The 14,157-nt window shown below is 48.6% G+C and overlaps 1 protein-coding gene and 1 non-coding gene across 2 annotated transcripts; one reads left to right on the top strand and one right to left on the bottom strand.

The window, feature by feature from the left end:
- Nucleotides 1-733: 733 nt before the first annotated feature.
- Snx11 (sorting nexin 11) lies at nucleotides 734-11,505 on the bottom strand. Its single transcript, XM_041665883.1, has 7 exons — nucleotides 11,440-11,505; nucleotides 7,542-7,596; nucleotides 6,276-6,362; nucleotides 5,890-5,990; nucleotides 2,790-2,885; nucleotides 2,358-2,570; nucleotides 734-1,253 (listed from the first exon to the last, which is right to left on the bottom strand). The coding sequence occupies exons 2-7, from the start codon at nucleotides 7,581-7,583 to the stop codon at nucleotides 974-976; spliced, it is 819 nt and encodes a 272-aa protein (XP_041521817.1). The 5' UTR covers nucleotides 7,584-7,596; nucleotides 11,440-11,505; the 3' UTR covers nucleotides 734-973.
- On the top strand, nucleotides 9,150-9,289 carry LOC121457192. Its single transcript, XR_005975692.1, has one exon. It is a non-coding gene; the product is annotated as a small nucleolar RNA SNORA67 (small nucleolar RNA).
- Nucleotides 11,506-14,157: the final 2,652 nt, after the last annotated feature.

The raw sequence follows: 14,157 nt of genomic DNA, 5'->3' as shown, positions 1-14,157 counted from the left end.
AGAAGCCTCAGTGTCTGAAGGAAAGCATGTGCTTCCTCACCTCCATTCCCAAAGCCCCCACTCCAGGCTTCTAGAAATAAAGCCCCCACTGGACCCTGTGTGCCCCCACTGGACCGAGCATTGGCTTCGTCCCTGCAATGCAACAGTGGGCACTGTGGCAGCTAAAGCCCTAGGAGTCGCTACTGGGAAAGAAAATAAGAAAGGAGTCCACTTTACCCCTGCAGAAACATCAGCTCTGCTTTATAAGCACAAGATGGGCAGCTCAGAGTCACCTCTGCCCAAACAAATGTCTGCGCTGTTCCCTCACCCTGGCTGCAGCCAGCCACTTCGCCTGGATGGGCTCAAACTCCCTACCTGCAGCTCTCAGGCCCCACCCAACCTGCCAAGGTCTTGGAAGATATTGGAAACCCCAGCAATAAGAGCCACGTCACTGCCATTTACTGAGAAGCAAGGAGGTGGTAAATAAATAAATACTCACCACCCTGTCCACACGTGGAGGCAGGCAAGAGGCCAGCCTCCCACAACCAAAATGTTCCAGGGGCTGCAGCAAAAGCTGAAGCCCGTCAAGGTGGGAATATAACAGTAGGAGCATTCTGTTGGGACAGTATTCAATTCAATATGGCAGCTAAAAACCTGCCATGAAGAGGTTCCCCAAACCATTCATCCATGGCTGTGCTCTAAACAAACACCTGAAGAAACTTAGCTCCCGGGGAAGTCGATACAGTTCTATTTAACACCAAGAGCTTCTGGGCACTGTGCTTAACTTAACAAACACCAGCATGGTGCCTATTCCCTTGGAGGAGATAGAGCAGGCAGTCACAACCACCCCTGCAGAGCAAACCTGAGAAGATGTGGATGGAAGACACTAAACAGCCAAGCTTCCCTAACAGATGCCCGGGGCCCATCCCATCTGGATGTGACTGTGGCCTGCATCTTCTCCACCACCCAAGAGAACCTAGATCTCAGCCACAGCTCACTTTCCCCACTCTGTGTCTGGCTGACCAGGATCCAAAGGCACAGCATGGTCACCTCCCACAGCCCTTCTCACAGGCTGGGACCCACAGAGTCCCTCATCGTGTCTTGCAGTAAGATCACAGCATGACGGTAAGGAGCTGGGTGGCAGCATGGAACTTTCCAAGGACGGACCCTCAGAGTCAATCACTGGAGCCCAAGTTCCTAAGCGGTCCTTCTCTTCTTCACTGGGAGGCGGGGAAGGAGAGCTCCTCCTACCTGATCTCGGAAGAAAACAGCAACTGGGAGGAAAAAAGAGGGAAGGAAAGATGAGCATGAGTAGAAGATAAAAATGAAGAGATAGGCATAGATACATATTGCATTCAGTGAAATTTTCAGCCACATAAAGGAACAAAGTGCTGAAAACAATGGAGCCGGCACAGTGGCATAGTGGGTAAAAGGCCCCACTGAAAGCCTGATGACCTACTTCAATCCCAGGACCCAGAACTACCCAGCAAGCTGTCCTCTGACCTCTGCATCATGACATACTGCACATATGCACACACACTCAAACAAATGAAATATGATCTTAAAAATTGAAGCATTACGCTGGATGGAAAAAGCCATATCCACCTGCCCTGTGACGCTGTGTGTTTGAAACGCCCACAACAGGCAGATCCACACAGAGAGTAGACTACGGTTACCAGGGAATGGACAGCCATTGCTCACCGGGGTAGCGTTTCTTCATTTAGAGCAGGGACATGTTAACATGAGGAGGTGGCTTGGTGGTAGAACATACATAATACACAAGTGAAGCCCAGGACTTCATTCCCACCCAGAATCACAAAAATTAACTAATTAAACAATTTTTAAAAGGAGCCTGGCATGGTGGCGCACACCTTTACTCCCAGCACTCAGGAGGCAGGCAGATCTCCGTTGGGTTAGAGACCAGCTTGGACTACATAGCGAGTAGCCTACATAATGAGTAGGTCGACACAGCTGGAGCCTCACAATAAAAAAAGGGAGGGAGGGAGAGAAAAGAGGGAGGGAGGGAGGGAGAGAGGGAGGGAGGGAGGGAGAGGAAGAAACAAGTATTCTAAAACTGGAATCCCTGAGCTAACATCTGAGGCAGAAAGATGACCACAAGTTGAAGACCGGCCTGGGATACAGTGAGCTCCAGGCCAGTACAGGCCAGAGTAGACTCTGCCTTAAACAAAAGGAAAAAGCCAGCCAAGGAAGGCTGCCCCTTCTTTCTCCTGAGTTTCAGAGGAACATCTAGTTTTCCATTCGAGATAGAGAACTAGGCCTTTCCAAGGCTACCAACGCTGTGACATTCCTTTCCCTAACACATGGGCATGCTACTGATGTCCATGACACACCCCATGTGTCATTGGTCCCACAGTTACCTGTTAACCTGGTCTCCTTTTGCCAAGTGAGAGGTGCTTCGCCGCTCCTCCTGGGCCCAGCCACAGTTTGACATAGCATAACAAAGAATGGCATCAGACACAGTCAGGGAGCCTCGGCCCTGGACACAGGCTTCAATCTCGGGCACTGAGAGCTGGCTTTGAAGGAAGAGGTGCAACTGACTGTCCGACAGAAGGACCACGCTCTGCAGGACCCTGAAGCAGGAGAGAGCACAGCACGGAACACGTGATGAAGTCGCTTCCCCGTCCCCATCCCAGCCAGGCTCTGGCTTCAAGCAGCATTGGAGGCGGAAGGGCACAAGAAAGCAGGTCACAAGTGTGGTTGCATGAGCAGGGCAGCCTGCATCTGCCCGGCACCTTCCTGTGGCCCTGCCTCCACACGGCGGCCAGTGCCAAGCCAACATGTCCACTCACTTTTCGAGGAAAAGCTGTAGACCTTGCCGCCGCTTCTCGATGAACTCATCGGAGTTGCCAAAGAAAGTGGACTTCCCAGGAAGTTCAGGTACAGGTCTGTGGGAGCATGGCGTGACACGCAAGGTAAGTGAGGCTTCACTCCAACCCCGCCCCAAAATATCCCCTGAAAAGAGGCCCAATCAATGCAATTAGCTTTTATTAGGGACGTGACAGAGCTAACACTGGTTGATAGTGTGCCCTACAGCAGGCACATTACATGACATATCCACAAACACGGCAGTTAATCCTTCTAAAAACCCCAGGAGGAAAATATTAGCGCCCTCCTTTTAGAAAACCAGAGAGGTGACATAAAATTCCCACTGTGAGCTAGGTGTGGTGGTGCACACCTTTAATCCCAGCACTCAGGAGGCAGAGGCAGGCGGATCTCTGAGTTTGAAGCCAGCCTGGCCTACAAAGTGAGTTTCAGGACAGCCAGGCCTAGGTAGAAAAACTCAGTCTCGAAAAACAAAACAAAAAATCCCACTGTTGGGCTGAAGAGATGGCTCAGTGGTTAACAGCACTGGCTGCTCTTCCAGAGGTCCTGAGTTCAATTCCCAGCACCCACATGGTGACTCATAACCATCTCTAATGAGATCTGGTGTCCTCTTCGGGAAGAACACTGTGTACACAAAGCTTCTATACCATCTAGTATACCCACTTCCAACATCAATCACTTTTTCTTCATGTGTATGTGCTTGCCTGATGATATGTGCACCATGTATACACAGTGTCCACAGAGGCCAGAAGAGGACACTACATTCTTGTGTTCTCAGATCCCTGGAACTGTAATTACAGACAGTTGTAGGCAACCTGGTATGGGCTGCCAAACTCAGGTCCTCTGCAAGAGCAACAAGGGCTCTTAAACAGAGCTATCTCTCTAGCCCCTTTGGGGCTTTCTGACCCATGGCTTCACTATACTACATAGGCATGGCTGGCCTGAAGCTTGCAGTGGTCCTCTGTCTCTGCTTCCTAGGTGGTAGGACTACAGGCCTGCTCCACTACACCCAGCTCTACTACTTCCGTGCTCTGTATTGGGGTGGGGAGCACGTGCACACACGTGTGGATGTCCTGCACTGGGGTGGGGAGCACATGTACACACATGCGTGTGGATGCTCTGCACTGGGGTGGGGAGCACGTGCACACACATACGTGTAGATGCTCTGCACTGGGGTGGGGAGCACGTGCACACACAGACATGTGGATGTCTTGCACTGGGGTGGGGAGCACGTGTACACACATACGTGTGGATGCTCTCTGCATTGGGATGGGGAGCACGTGCACACACACGTGTGGATGCTCCGCATTGGGATGGGGAGCACGTGCACACACATGCGTGTGGATGCTCTCTGCATTGGGATGGGGAGCATGTGCACACACATGCGTGTGGATGCTCTCTGCATTGGGATGGGGAGTACGTGCACACACATATGTGTGGATGCTCTGCACTGGGGTGGGGAGCACGTGCACACACATGCGTGTGGATGCTCTACACTGGGGTGGGGAGCACGTGCACACACATGCGTGTGGATGCTCTGCACTGGGGTGGGGAGCACGTGCACACACATGCGTGTGGATGCTCTGCATTGGAGTGGGGAGCATGTGCACACACATGCGTGTGGATGCTCTGCACTGGGGTCTCCCAGCACTGGGATTCACATGGTACTAAGGACCCGACTGGGCTCCTCGTGCTCACAACAGTCACTGCACCACCAGCCATAGCCCCAGCCATCGCCCCAGTGTTACAGTAAGAGGAAGAAACTTAAAGCACGGACCTCTGGGCCTTTTCATATAAATTAAAACCATCTACTCCAAGTCAGACATGTAGCCATGTCTATAACCTCAACTACTCGGCAAGCTAAAGTAAGAAGATGGAACATCTGAGGCCAGCCTGAAGCTACACACACAGGCTCTATCTCAGAATAGATGGATGGATGGATGGACGGACGGACGGACGGAGGGACAGACAGACAGATAAAACAGAATACTCTAGCCCCAGAATTTGCTGAAAATGAGGTGAGTTATAGCAATTACTGTTAAACTTTCCTAGCTTCTGTTATAAAGCACAGGGAACACGTTAGAAAGTATCAACAAGAAGCTAGGGCTGACGACATAACTCAGTGATAGAGCAATTGCCAGCCACGTACAAAGCCCTGAACTCAATCCCCAGCACACACACAAAGTGGTGGGGGGGAGAACACAGACACCCTCAGAGGGAGTAACAGACAGAGGCAGATAGACACCCGAAGCAGCCTAGAGGAGAGGAAGTAAGGGAACTGGCTGGTATGTCCTATCGCAGTGGCCCCATCACTTGGAAGTAAAGGGAGGAAGGTAGAGGCAAGAGAATTGGCAGCTCAAGGCCAACCTGGGCTACATCAGAGCACATCTCAAAAAAAAAAAAAAAAAAAAAAAAAAAGGTGAGATGACCTATGCCTATAACCCCAGCACTCCAGATGCTGCCACAGAGGACAAGTTCAAGGCCAACTTGAACTACATAGTGGGGCCTGCCTGAAAAAACAAAGACCTCGTTTACAGAGATGACAACTTACAACATGCCAGGTACTAAAGAATCTAGGAAATGTCTTAAAATGTGTTTAAGTCAGTGAACTATGGACGTGTGGGCACACGAGTGCTTACATACACTGTTTCCTGTTTAGACCATACGTGTGTGGGCACACGAGTGCATACATACACTGTTTCCTGTTCAGACTACACGTGTGTGGGCACACGAGTGCATACATACACTGTTTCCTGTTCAGACTACACGTGTGTGGGCACACGAGTGCATACATACACTGTTTCCTGTTCAGACTACACAGCATACATACACTGTTTCCTGTTCAGACTACACAGCATACATACACTGTTTCCTGTTCAGACAGTTTTGCTAAGTCAAACAACAGGAGAGAAGAATGCTGGTTTGCCTTCACTGACTTAAACACGTGGTTTAAAGCATTTCTTCGGTACCTGGCATGTCCTCAGTGCTTTTCTCTGCAGACTCCAGCCACCACATAATCACCCAAGAGTCTCCTTAGACCTGAGAAGACAGCAAGAGCAAACTCACACCAAACCCGCATTCCTCTGTAGCTGCTTCCTCAGCCACACGAATTCACGGTAGCGGCGCCGCACACAGGAGGTCTTGGCGGTAAAAGCCTTGCTGTTCGTCTACAAGAGGAAGTTTGTGAAAAGTGTTAAATGGACAAAGACAAAGTTCATATGAGATCATCACCACCGCTCTCTTTAAGGGGCCAGATTATGAGGCCATTGGTCCCCAGGCCAAGATGCCACTGGACAGCCTGAAAGCAATTCCCAACTACACCTTGTACTCCTTCTTCTCCACACTCAGTGCCTTCTAAGTCTCCTGTCTCGGACTGCTGGGGACACCCACAGTCACCTCTACTTCAGCACAGCCCACAGCCCTCAGTTCCCCATTCCAGAAGCTCGACTCACATGAAGGAAGATCTTATAGTCCACGTAAGAATTCCAGGAGCCCTCATTCTGCACCCGGGGGTCCTGAACACGCACCGTGATCACCTCCTGCAGGTGTTTAAAAAAATGCCCCCTCAGCTTCACTCCACCTTTCACAGACAGAGAGTTTGGTTTTGGCACAGGAGCCTGGCTGGCCTGGAACTCACAATGTGGACGTATTGCCTTGAACTTGTGGCATTTTTCACAGTCTGCCTCCTAGTGTTGAGATCATAAGGCACTGTGCCTAGCTGGCAAGGCAGCTCTGACCACACAGTAGTTTCTAGTACAGTAGACTAACTCAGTCCCAACTTCCAATCATTTCTCCAGTCAATTCAACAAGTATTTCCTGACACCGGTGCATGCCAGGCACTGTGCAAAGACAGAACATAAACAAGAAACAAAAATCCCTGTTCTCCGGGAGACCACAGGCCATGCCAACTAGTACAGGCCTATAAGCCTAAGGACTTGAGAGGCTGAGGCAGTAGAATCAAAGTTCTAGGCCTCATCTGAGGAACTTGGTAAGACTCCAAATAAAAAAATAGAGAGCTGCAGACAATGGCTCCCGCCTTTAAACCCAACACCCAGGAAGAGGCAGGAGGATTGCCACCAAGCTGAAGGTCAGCCGGGTCCACATAGCCGCAGTACATAAGGCTATAAAGAGAGTTAGGGATAAATGGATAGATGGCTCATTGGCAGAGCTGAGTCCTCCCAAGCCCGAGCTCCATCTGCACAAGGAAAGACTAGACAAATAAGGACAAAGTACAGGGGCTGGAGAGATGGCTCAGAGGTTAAGAGCACTGACTGCTCTTCCATGGGTCCTGAGTTCAATTCCCAGCAACCACATGGTGGCTCACAACCATCTACAATAAGATCTGGTGTTCTCTTCTGGCATGCTGGAAGAACACTATATATGTAATAAATAAATAAAATTTTAAAAAAGGAACAAAGTACAGCGATATGAATGAAAATGTCCTGATGAGCCCATTTCTTGGAGGATAACCAAACACTTAACTTTAAAAAACGCTTATATTCTAATACATTCCAACCAATGGAAAGTTAGTCAAAACGAAAGCTCACTTCTCAGCCTGTACACTTGTTCTGACTTCTTTTACCTGGCTTTATTCTGAGCACATCAAAAAACACCAAGGGTATTACCAGGGGAAAACACACCACAGACACTCTACATCTGTGTCCCCTCACCCAAAAAATGGGGCCTCCAACTCTGCCCCACTTGGAGCCCACGCTTACCTCCAGCTCTTGGTTCTCCAACATCCTACACCAAAAGCCCATCGGAAGAGAACATCTGAGGGGGGCAAAAGGCACGGGAACAAGCAGAGTTAGCAAATGTGTCCTTACCAGGTTTTGCCAGGGCAAAACCCCAAAAGCTTTTAATAGATATCCCTTGGGGAAAGCCGCGTGACTCCAAGTCCCCAATTATGCTGTGTAAAACTTTAAAGAGGAAGGGAAAATCACCCACATTAGTTAGTGGCAAGCTAAAAGCCCTGGGGACTTTGCCTCGTTCTCAGACTGCCCCTGGAACCCTCCTCAAGGTCACTCCAACGCAGAGCTTGTTGGGGTTTGTGGAGAGTGTGTGGGTGGCCAGAAAGGCAGGTGGGTTCCCTTGTAAACTTTGGTGGTCTTAAGGAGCACAGCTTTGAAAAGGAGCCTAGCAGTGCCCTCTCCTGGTTGTTTAGAGACAACCCAGTCCCTACACACATCAGTGCTCCAGCGATCTCCATCTTGCTAACCACAGTCACCTCCAGACAGGTGAGTCACTGAGGTGCAGTGCTCGGGGAGCACCCAACTGAATGGCCCGGTTATAGTCGCCACCTTCCCTAATCAGCTCTCTAGAACTGGAGCCAACCATTGTAGTCACTTCCAATCCTGACATCCGGTTTGTACCTCTGCCCAAGCACCCCGCAGCTTTGCAGGTCACCTCAGGATGCACTCCGCTCCTTTGTAAAGATTCATTAAAGCCTAAGCCACTGATGTCCCCCAGGGTGGCAGTTTACTGTGTGCAGCGACATCGCCCACTCCAACAAGGGGACCATGAAGGCTGCAGCACAGGGTTACTGGATTCCAAGGGGGCCCATGATGTCACCTTCTGTTAAAATACAGCACTAATCTTGTTACTCCTAGAACCACTCCAGCAGCTCCACCCTGGCTGCCGCCTCCACCCCTTCCTCTCTCTTAAGAGCAGAACAATAAGGTTTAATTTCCCTTTCCAATTTACCTTGAAATGAAAACTGACTTCAGCCAATATGTACTGCCAACAAATGATCCGGGCTGGCTCCCGGGAAAACAAGACTATCTCTAAGCTCCCCCTCCCCTCCTCCCAGGCCCATCCACACACCCACTCGTTTCTACAGTCCCACAATTAATTTTAAACACATTCTCTTATTAGTTCTGCCTTCCTATTAGAAGAGCGCGTAATGAGCTTCCATCTAGTTTATGTTTTGCTAGCACAGGGCTAATGTTTCAAAAGAAGGGGAACTCATTTACAGCATGAAATTAGCAGAGCAAACAGCTTTTGCAATTCTTTCCACTATCCCAGAAGGTCTCACTTCTACAGACAGACATTGCACGCAGGAACAAGGCTACCTGGCAGATGACAAAACTGCACTACACTGTGGAGCAAACCCCAAGGTTTTGTGATTTCAGCACCATAATAAACAGCACTCTTGCTGACAACCTGGTTTTTCAATTGCTGCAGTCACCCCCTCCAACAGGCCCTGAACTGAATAAAATTCAGGAGATTCCAATTCCCCAATAACCCAGCCTAACAGTCCAGATGGAAACAAAGGTCTGTGACCAACAAAACAAAACAAAAAACCTTGCTGTAAATAATTAACCTCAGTCCAAGGTGATTCCCTCTCCAAGGGGCTGACCAGTGCCCCTTTCAGGAACGTAGCAACTTGGAAGAAAATCTGGCATGCCTGAGGTCTGGGGAACAAGGGTTGCTTGTTGCCTTTGCCTGCCTTTGGTTGCCCACATGTATGCCTAGTCAGTCTGGGTAGATTACCTTCTGACAGCTCTTACCATCTTTCTTGACCTAGGCCAGAGGCATTGATGTGCAGCAGGTCTCCCTAGTCATCAATTACGACCTTCCCACAAACAGGGAAAACTACATCCACAGAATTGGCCGTGGCGGTCGCTTTGGCCGTAAAGGTGTGGCCATTAACATGGTGACGGAAGAGGACAAGAGGACTCTTCGAGACATCGAGACATTCTACAACACTTCCATTGAAGAGATGCCCCTCAATGTTGCTGACCTCATTTGAGGAGCTGTCCTGCTACCTGGCCATAGCCAGGGTTCAGTCCTGGGGGGCTGAGGAACAGCTGGAGGGGGGAGGGAAGGGAGCCAAGGGATGGACATCTTGTTTTTGGTTTTTTTTGTTTTTGGTTTTTTTTTCTCTTTGAATAAATGTCACTTTTTGAGGCAAAAAGAAAAAAAAAAAAAAAAAATAATTAACCTCCTGGGGTTAGTTCCGCACCGCTTTCTCTTTTTAGGCATTTGCTAGTCTGCCACGAATGGAGAACTAAATATTCTGAAGTGTCTTTTTGTAGTTCAGTAGGAGAGATGGCAAGAGCCATCTCCACACTGAAGGGAGGTCACACCTCTCCACCTCAAAAGGTCTGTGAAATGCAAGACTCTTGTTCAATAACCAAATAGTCATCATACCTTTGGTCTCAAGAACAGTTTGGAAGGGGCCTGCAGCACCCCCATGTGGAAGTTTTTCCTGCGTATTTATTGTGGAGCTAAGGTAGATAAAAAACCACAAACTGGTTTTTAAAAATTCCAAGGCAGGCTCCAAAGCTACAGAGAAACCCTTTCTCGAAAAACCAAATAAATAAATAATTCCAAGCCTCCTAGGACTTCATATGCTTGTGAACTTAAACCTAAGTCTAAAGGTTTAAAGGGCACTGAGGAAGTTCTTGTAAATTTCCTTAAATCACTGGAACTGCAAAAACCTAGATTCTAGTCCTTTTCCCTTTCTCTTTTTTTGTTTATTTGTTTGTTTTTTGATACAGAATTTCTCTGTTTAACAGCCCTGGCTGCCTGGCTGTCCTGGAACTCACTCTGTAGTAGACCAAGCTGGCTCCTAACTCACAGAGATCTGCTTTGGCCTCCTGGAGTGCAGGCATCAAAGGTATGGGCCACCACAGTCCGGTAAAACCTAGACTCCATTTCCAACAGCCAGGATTCTCCGTCAATTTCCTTCCCAAAGACACCACTCCTTGGAAGGAAACAAAGCTCAGTCCCTTCCTGGAGAAGCAGCAAGTTCTTAACTTCAGCTCTATCACTAGTTAGACACCTTCATCTCCAGATGCATCGCTACAGATGGATTTGTGCATCGTAACTACGAAAGGATAAAGTAACCTCTAAGGGTTAGGAAGCTAACTACATCTCCTGGGCCTTTTCCATCATATTGGAAGTGCTGTTTGCTTCCCACAGCAGTACCAGCGCCAACAGTGCTGGGGAAGAACCAGATCTTTGGGTGTGTACAAAGCCAATGCACTGTAAAGCTCAGAACTGCTAATTCGGGGGAGCAATTCAAGGCCTTCCCTCATTTTTTTCTGCCACTTAAAACTACTTCAAAAGACACGTTAAAAGCAAATCAGACCATAAAAAGATTGCACCAAGGAGCCTCCCCGCATTTTCTTACTCATTCTCGAACCTCTCATGTCAACTGACAGCAATTCAAAAACCTCACTGTCCTAAATACCCACAAGTGTTAGGAGAAGCTCTCCCACCTGACACTCTGTCCCGTCAATAAAGCAGCCGTTCCACCTTTCTGTCGATAAACCCACTCATTTCACCTGATACTAACGAAGGCGATCATAACTTCCAGTGTCTGCGAAAAGGATCTGCCATTTTCTCCCACTCTCGGCCACTTGGATAGATAGCTACATCCCCCAAACACTGACTCTGGCCGCTCCCTTACATTCTCATCAAACTACATGGAAAACAGCCACACGCTCCTTCTCCTTTCCCGGTTAAACTTGAGACGAAAGATACCTTCTGTTCTCAAAGTCAATTGAAAACCCAGGCTTCTTTTCTGGTTGGATCCCCAGTAAGCCCTCACTTTCACAACCCCTTCTCTAGCAGCACCTACGAGCTGCGGCCCCGCCCACGCCCCCTCACCTGAGAGCAGCAGCAGCTCTCTACTAAGACACCACCAGCCGCGCACCGTATAGTCCGAATCCCGGCTTCTCCTTCCGGGTGAGTTGCCTGCGCCCCGGTGCACGACGGGAGGCGGCTCCCGACGGACCAATCCTGAGTGTCCAGGACGCCCCACCCCTGCAGGCCGGGGCTCTCAGTGGCAACTGCCGGTCAGAGGCGGCTCTCCGCCCCGCCCAGACATGGGCTGCAATCCGGATCTTTCCGGAAATCGCTAGGGGTGCGGGAGGTGGGGCGCGAGGACTGAAACCCCTCGGGGTTCCCTTCAGGTCCGCGTCCCGCCCACCGCTGTCAGGAGCGCCAATCAGCGCTCAGGGAGCATCATTAAAGCCTCACCACCACCCTCCCCAGAGCATCTTGGGATCCGAGGTGTCTGTAAGAGTTTTACACGGTTGTCAGTAGTGTGGGAAGGTTCCCCACATTCCTGGAGCCTCACTAAGATCTCCAAAGGGCCCCGCTTTGAACCTCGGAGATTGCAGTTCCCCAGCTGAAACGTCAAGGGCACTTCGAGTTAGTTTTGGAAAAGTCACAGCAAAAAACAGACAAGAAGGCTGACAACTCACAGTGACTCCCCGAGACAAGCCCAAAGCAGGAGCACGCAGTTAGTAAGCAAGAAAAAGCTGATGAAAATGCTAACTCTGGTGACAAGCAAATTCCTCTTACGGCAATGGAAGATTAAAGCTACATAGTGAGTTCGAGGCCACCCAGGCTACAGAGTAAGACTCAATCTCGAAACACAATCAGAAACCCTCTTGATCTGTTAAAGAGATGATTTTACAGCTGTAACCCCAGCACTTGGAAGTAGAGGCAGGAACCGAAGGTCATTGCTAACTACATAGTGAGTTTCAGCCTGGCCCAGGCTACCTAAGACCCTGACTCAAAAACAACCCAACAGAGGCTGAAGAAATGGCTCAGAACTTAATGCTGTTTTTCTCATCCAGAGATGAGTTCAGCACCCATATCAAGCAGCTCACAATTCCTGCAACTCCAACTCCAGTGGATCCGAGGCATACACAAATGCACCCATACACACCCCAAAAATAAATGTTTGTTTTTATTTTGTGTATGAGTGTTTTGCCTGTAAGTATGGGTGCCTACCTGGAACCCTCAGTGTAAAGGAGGGCCTCAGCTCTCCTGGAACTGGTGTTACAAATGGTTGGAGACACTGTGGAGATCTGGGAACTGAACCCTGGTTCTATGCAAGAGCAGAAATGCTCTAAACCTCTGAGTCATTTCTCAAGTCCCAAATCCCCCCCCCCCCCGCCACCCCGGTTCTCTTTCAGGCTCTATGGCTTTGGAATATGAAAAGAATCTAGCCCAGCACAGGCATATCACTGGGAAAAGGGTGTTTTTTGTCCGCTCTAACAATCGCAAATACTCCTATGCTAAAACAGAACATCAAAGACTACTCTCCCTCTCCCTTCCCATCTGTCTTTCCTTTCATTTTAAGATTAAAGTCTTGTTATCTAGCCTGGGCTAGCCTAGAACTAACTATGTAGACCAAGATTACCTCAGATTCAAAATGTACAATCCCCTGCCTCAGTCACCCAAGTGCTGGGATTACAGGTGTGCCCAATCATGCCCAGTTAACAAGTGGTGGCTTCCTTTTAAAGACTTGTTTTTCCTTATGTGTCTGTATATGAAGCTGCGTGAGTTATAGGTCCAGCTTGTGTGTGCTGTGCCCACAGAGGCCAGAAGAGGTCATCAGATCCTTTGAAACTAGAGTTACAGAAGACCTACCCAAATGTGGGTGCTGGGAATTGAACCCCAATCCTCTGCAAGAGCAGCAAATGCTGTTAACCATTTAGCTATCTCTCCAATCCCATCCAAAAAAATAAAGTAAATAAAATCATGTTACTATCATCACTGATGTCATCAGAGAACTTTCAGTAAGTTGTCAGATTCCTTACTGTAGACACCAAATTACCAAAGCTGAATTTTTTGCATGAAAGACATTTTCTTATTGGCAGTAATATTTCTGTCTTCCTTTACGTGGCCAACTCTGCATTCAAATATCTGATTAACCAGCTCTTTTTCCCTTGTCTTTGTCTTTTCTTTTCTTTTCTTTTTTTGACTAGGGTTTTACTACATAGCTCAGGCGACCCTGGAATTCATAATTCTCCTGCCTCCCAAATGTTGGTATTATACGTGCCTGCCACCTTGACTAGAAAGTTTTCAACTGTTGCTTATACAATAAATGCTGGAAAATAACAACCACAGCCTCAAACAACTGGAACAATGCAAACTTCAAAACACTGAAAATATATTGCACGGCTGGAGAGATGGCTCAGAGGTTAAGAGCACTGAGTGCTCTTCCAGAAGCCCGGGGTTCAGTTTCCAGCATCCACATGGCAGCTCACTACAGATCGTAACTCCAAGACCCGACACCCTCACACGGACATACATACAGGCAAAACTCCAAAGCACATAAAATAAAAATAAATAAATTATTTTATTATTATTTTTAATTTATTTGTTACGTACACCGTAGTCTGCCTACATGCATGCCTACAGGCCAAAAGAGGGCACCAGATCTTATTACAGATGGTTGTAAGCCATCATGTGGTTGCTGGGAATTGAACTCAGGACCTTTAGACAAGTAGGCAGTGCTCTTAACCACTGAGCCATCTCTCCAGCCCAATAAATTATTTTAAAAATCATATTGAACACCAGCAACATGAT

Source organism: Microtus oregoni, unplaced genomic scaffold (assembly GCF_018167655.1).
Source record: "Microtus oregoni isolate MIOR12 unplaced genomic scaffold, Mior012 000015F_ref0000493, whole genome shotgun sequence".
Lineage (NCBI taxonomy): Eukaryota > Metazoa > Chordata > Mammalia > Rodentia > Cricetidae > Microtus > Microtus oregoni.
The sequence above is the reverse complement of the archived record's forward strand: the minus strand, read 5'-3'. Positions and strand labels throughout refer to the sequence as shown.

Excerpts from the sequence above, each read along its gene's own strand:
- Snx11 (XM_041665883.1), bottom strand. The coding sequence starts at position 7,583 with ATGGGCTTTTGGTGTAGGATGTTGGAGAACCAAGAGCTGGAG. Across the intron at positions 2,886-5,889 it reads CAGAGGAATGCGGGTTTGGT|ACCTGTACCTGAACTTCCTG; the intron begins GTGAGTTTGCTC and ends ATGCTCCCACAG. Across the intron at positions 1,254-2,357 it reads AAAGGAGACCAGGTTAACAG|TTGCTGTTTTCTTCCGAGAT; the intron begins GTAACTGTGGGA and ends TTTTCCTCCCAG.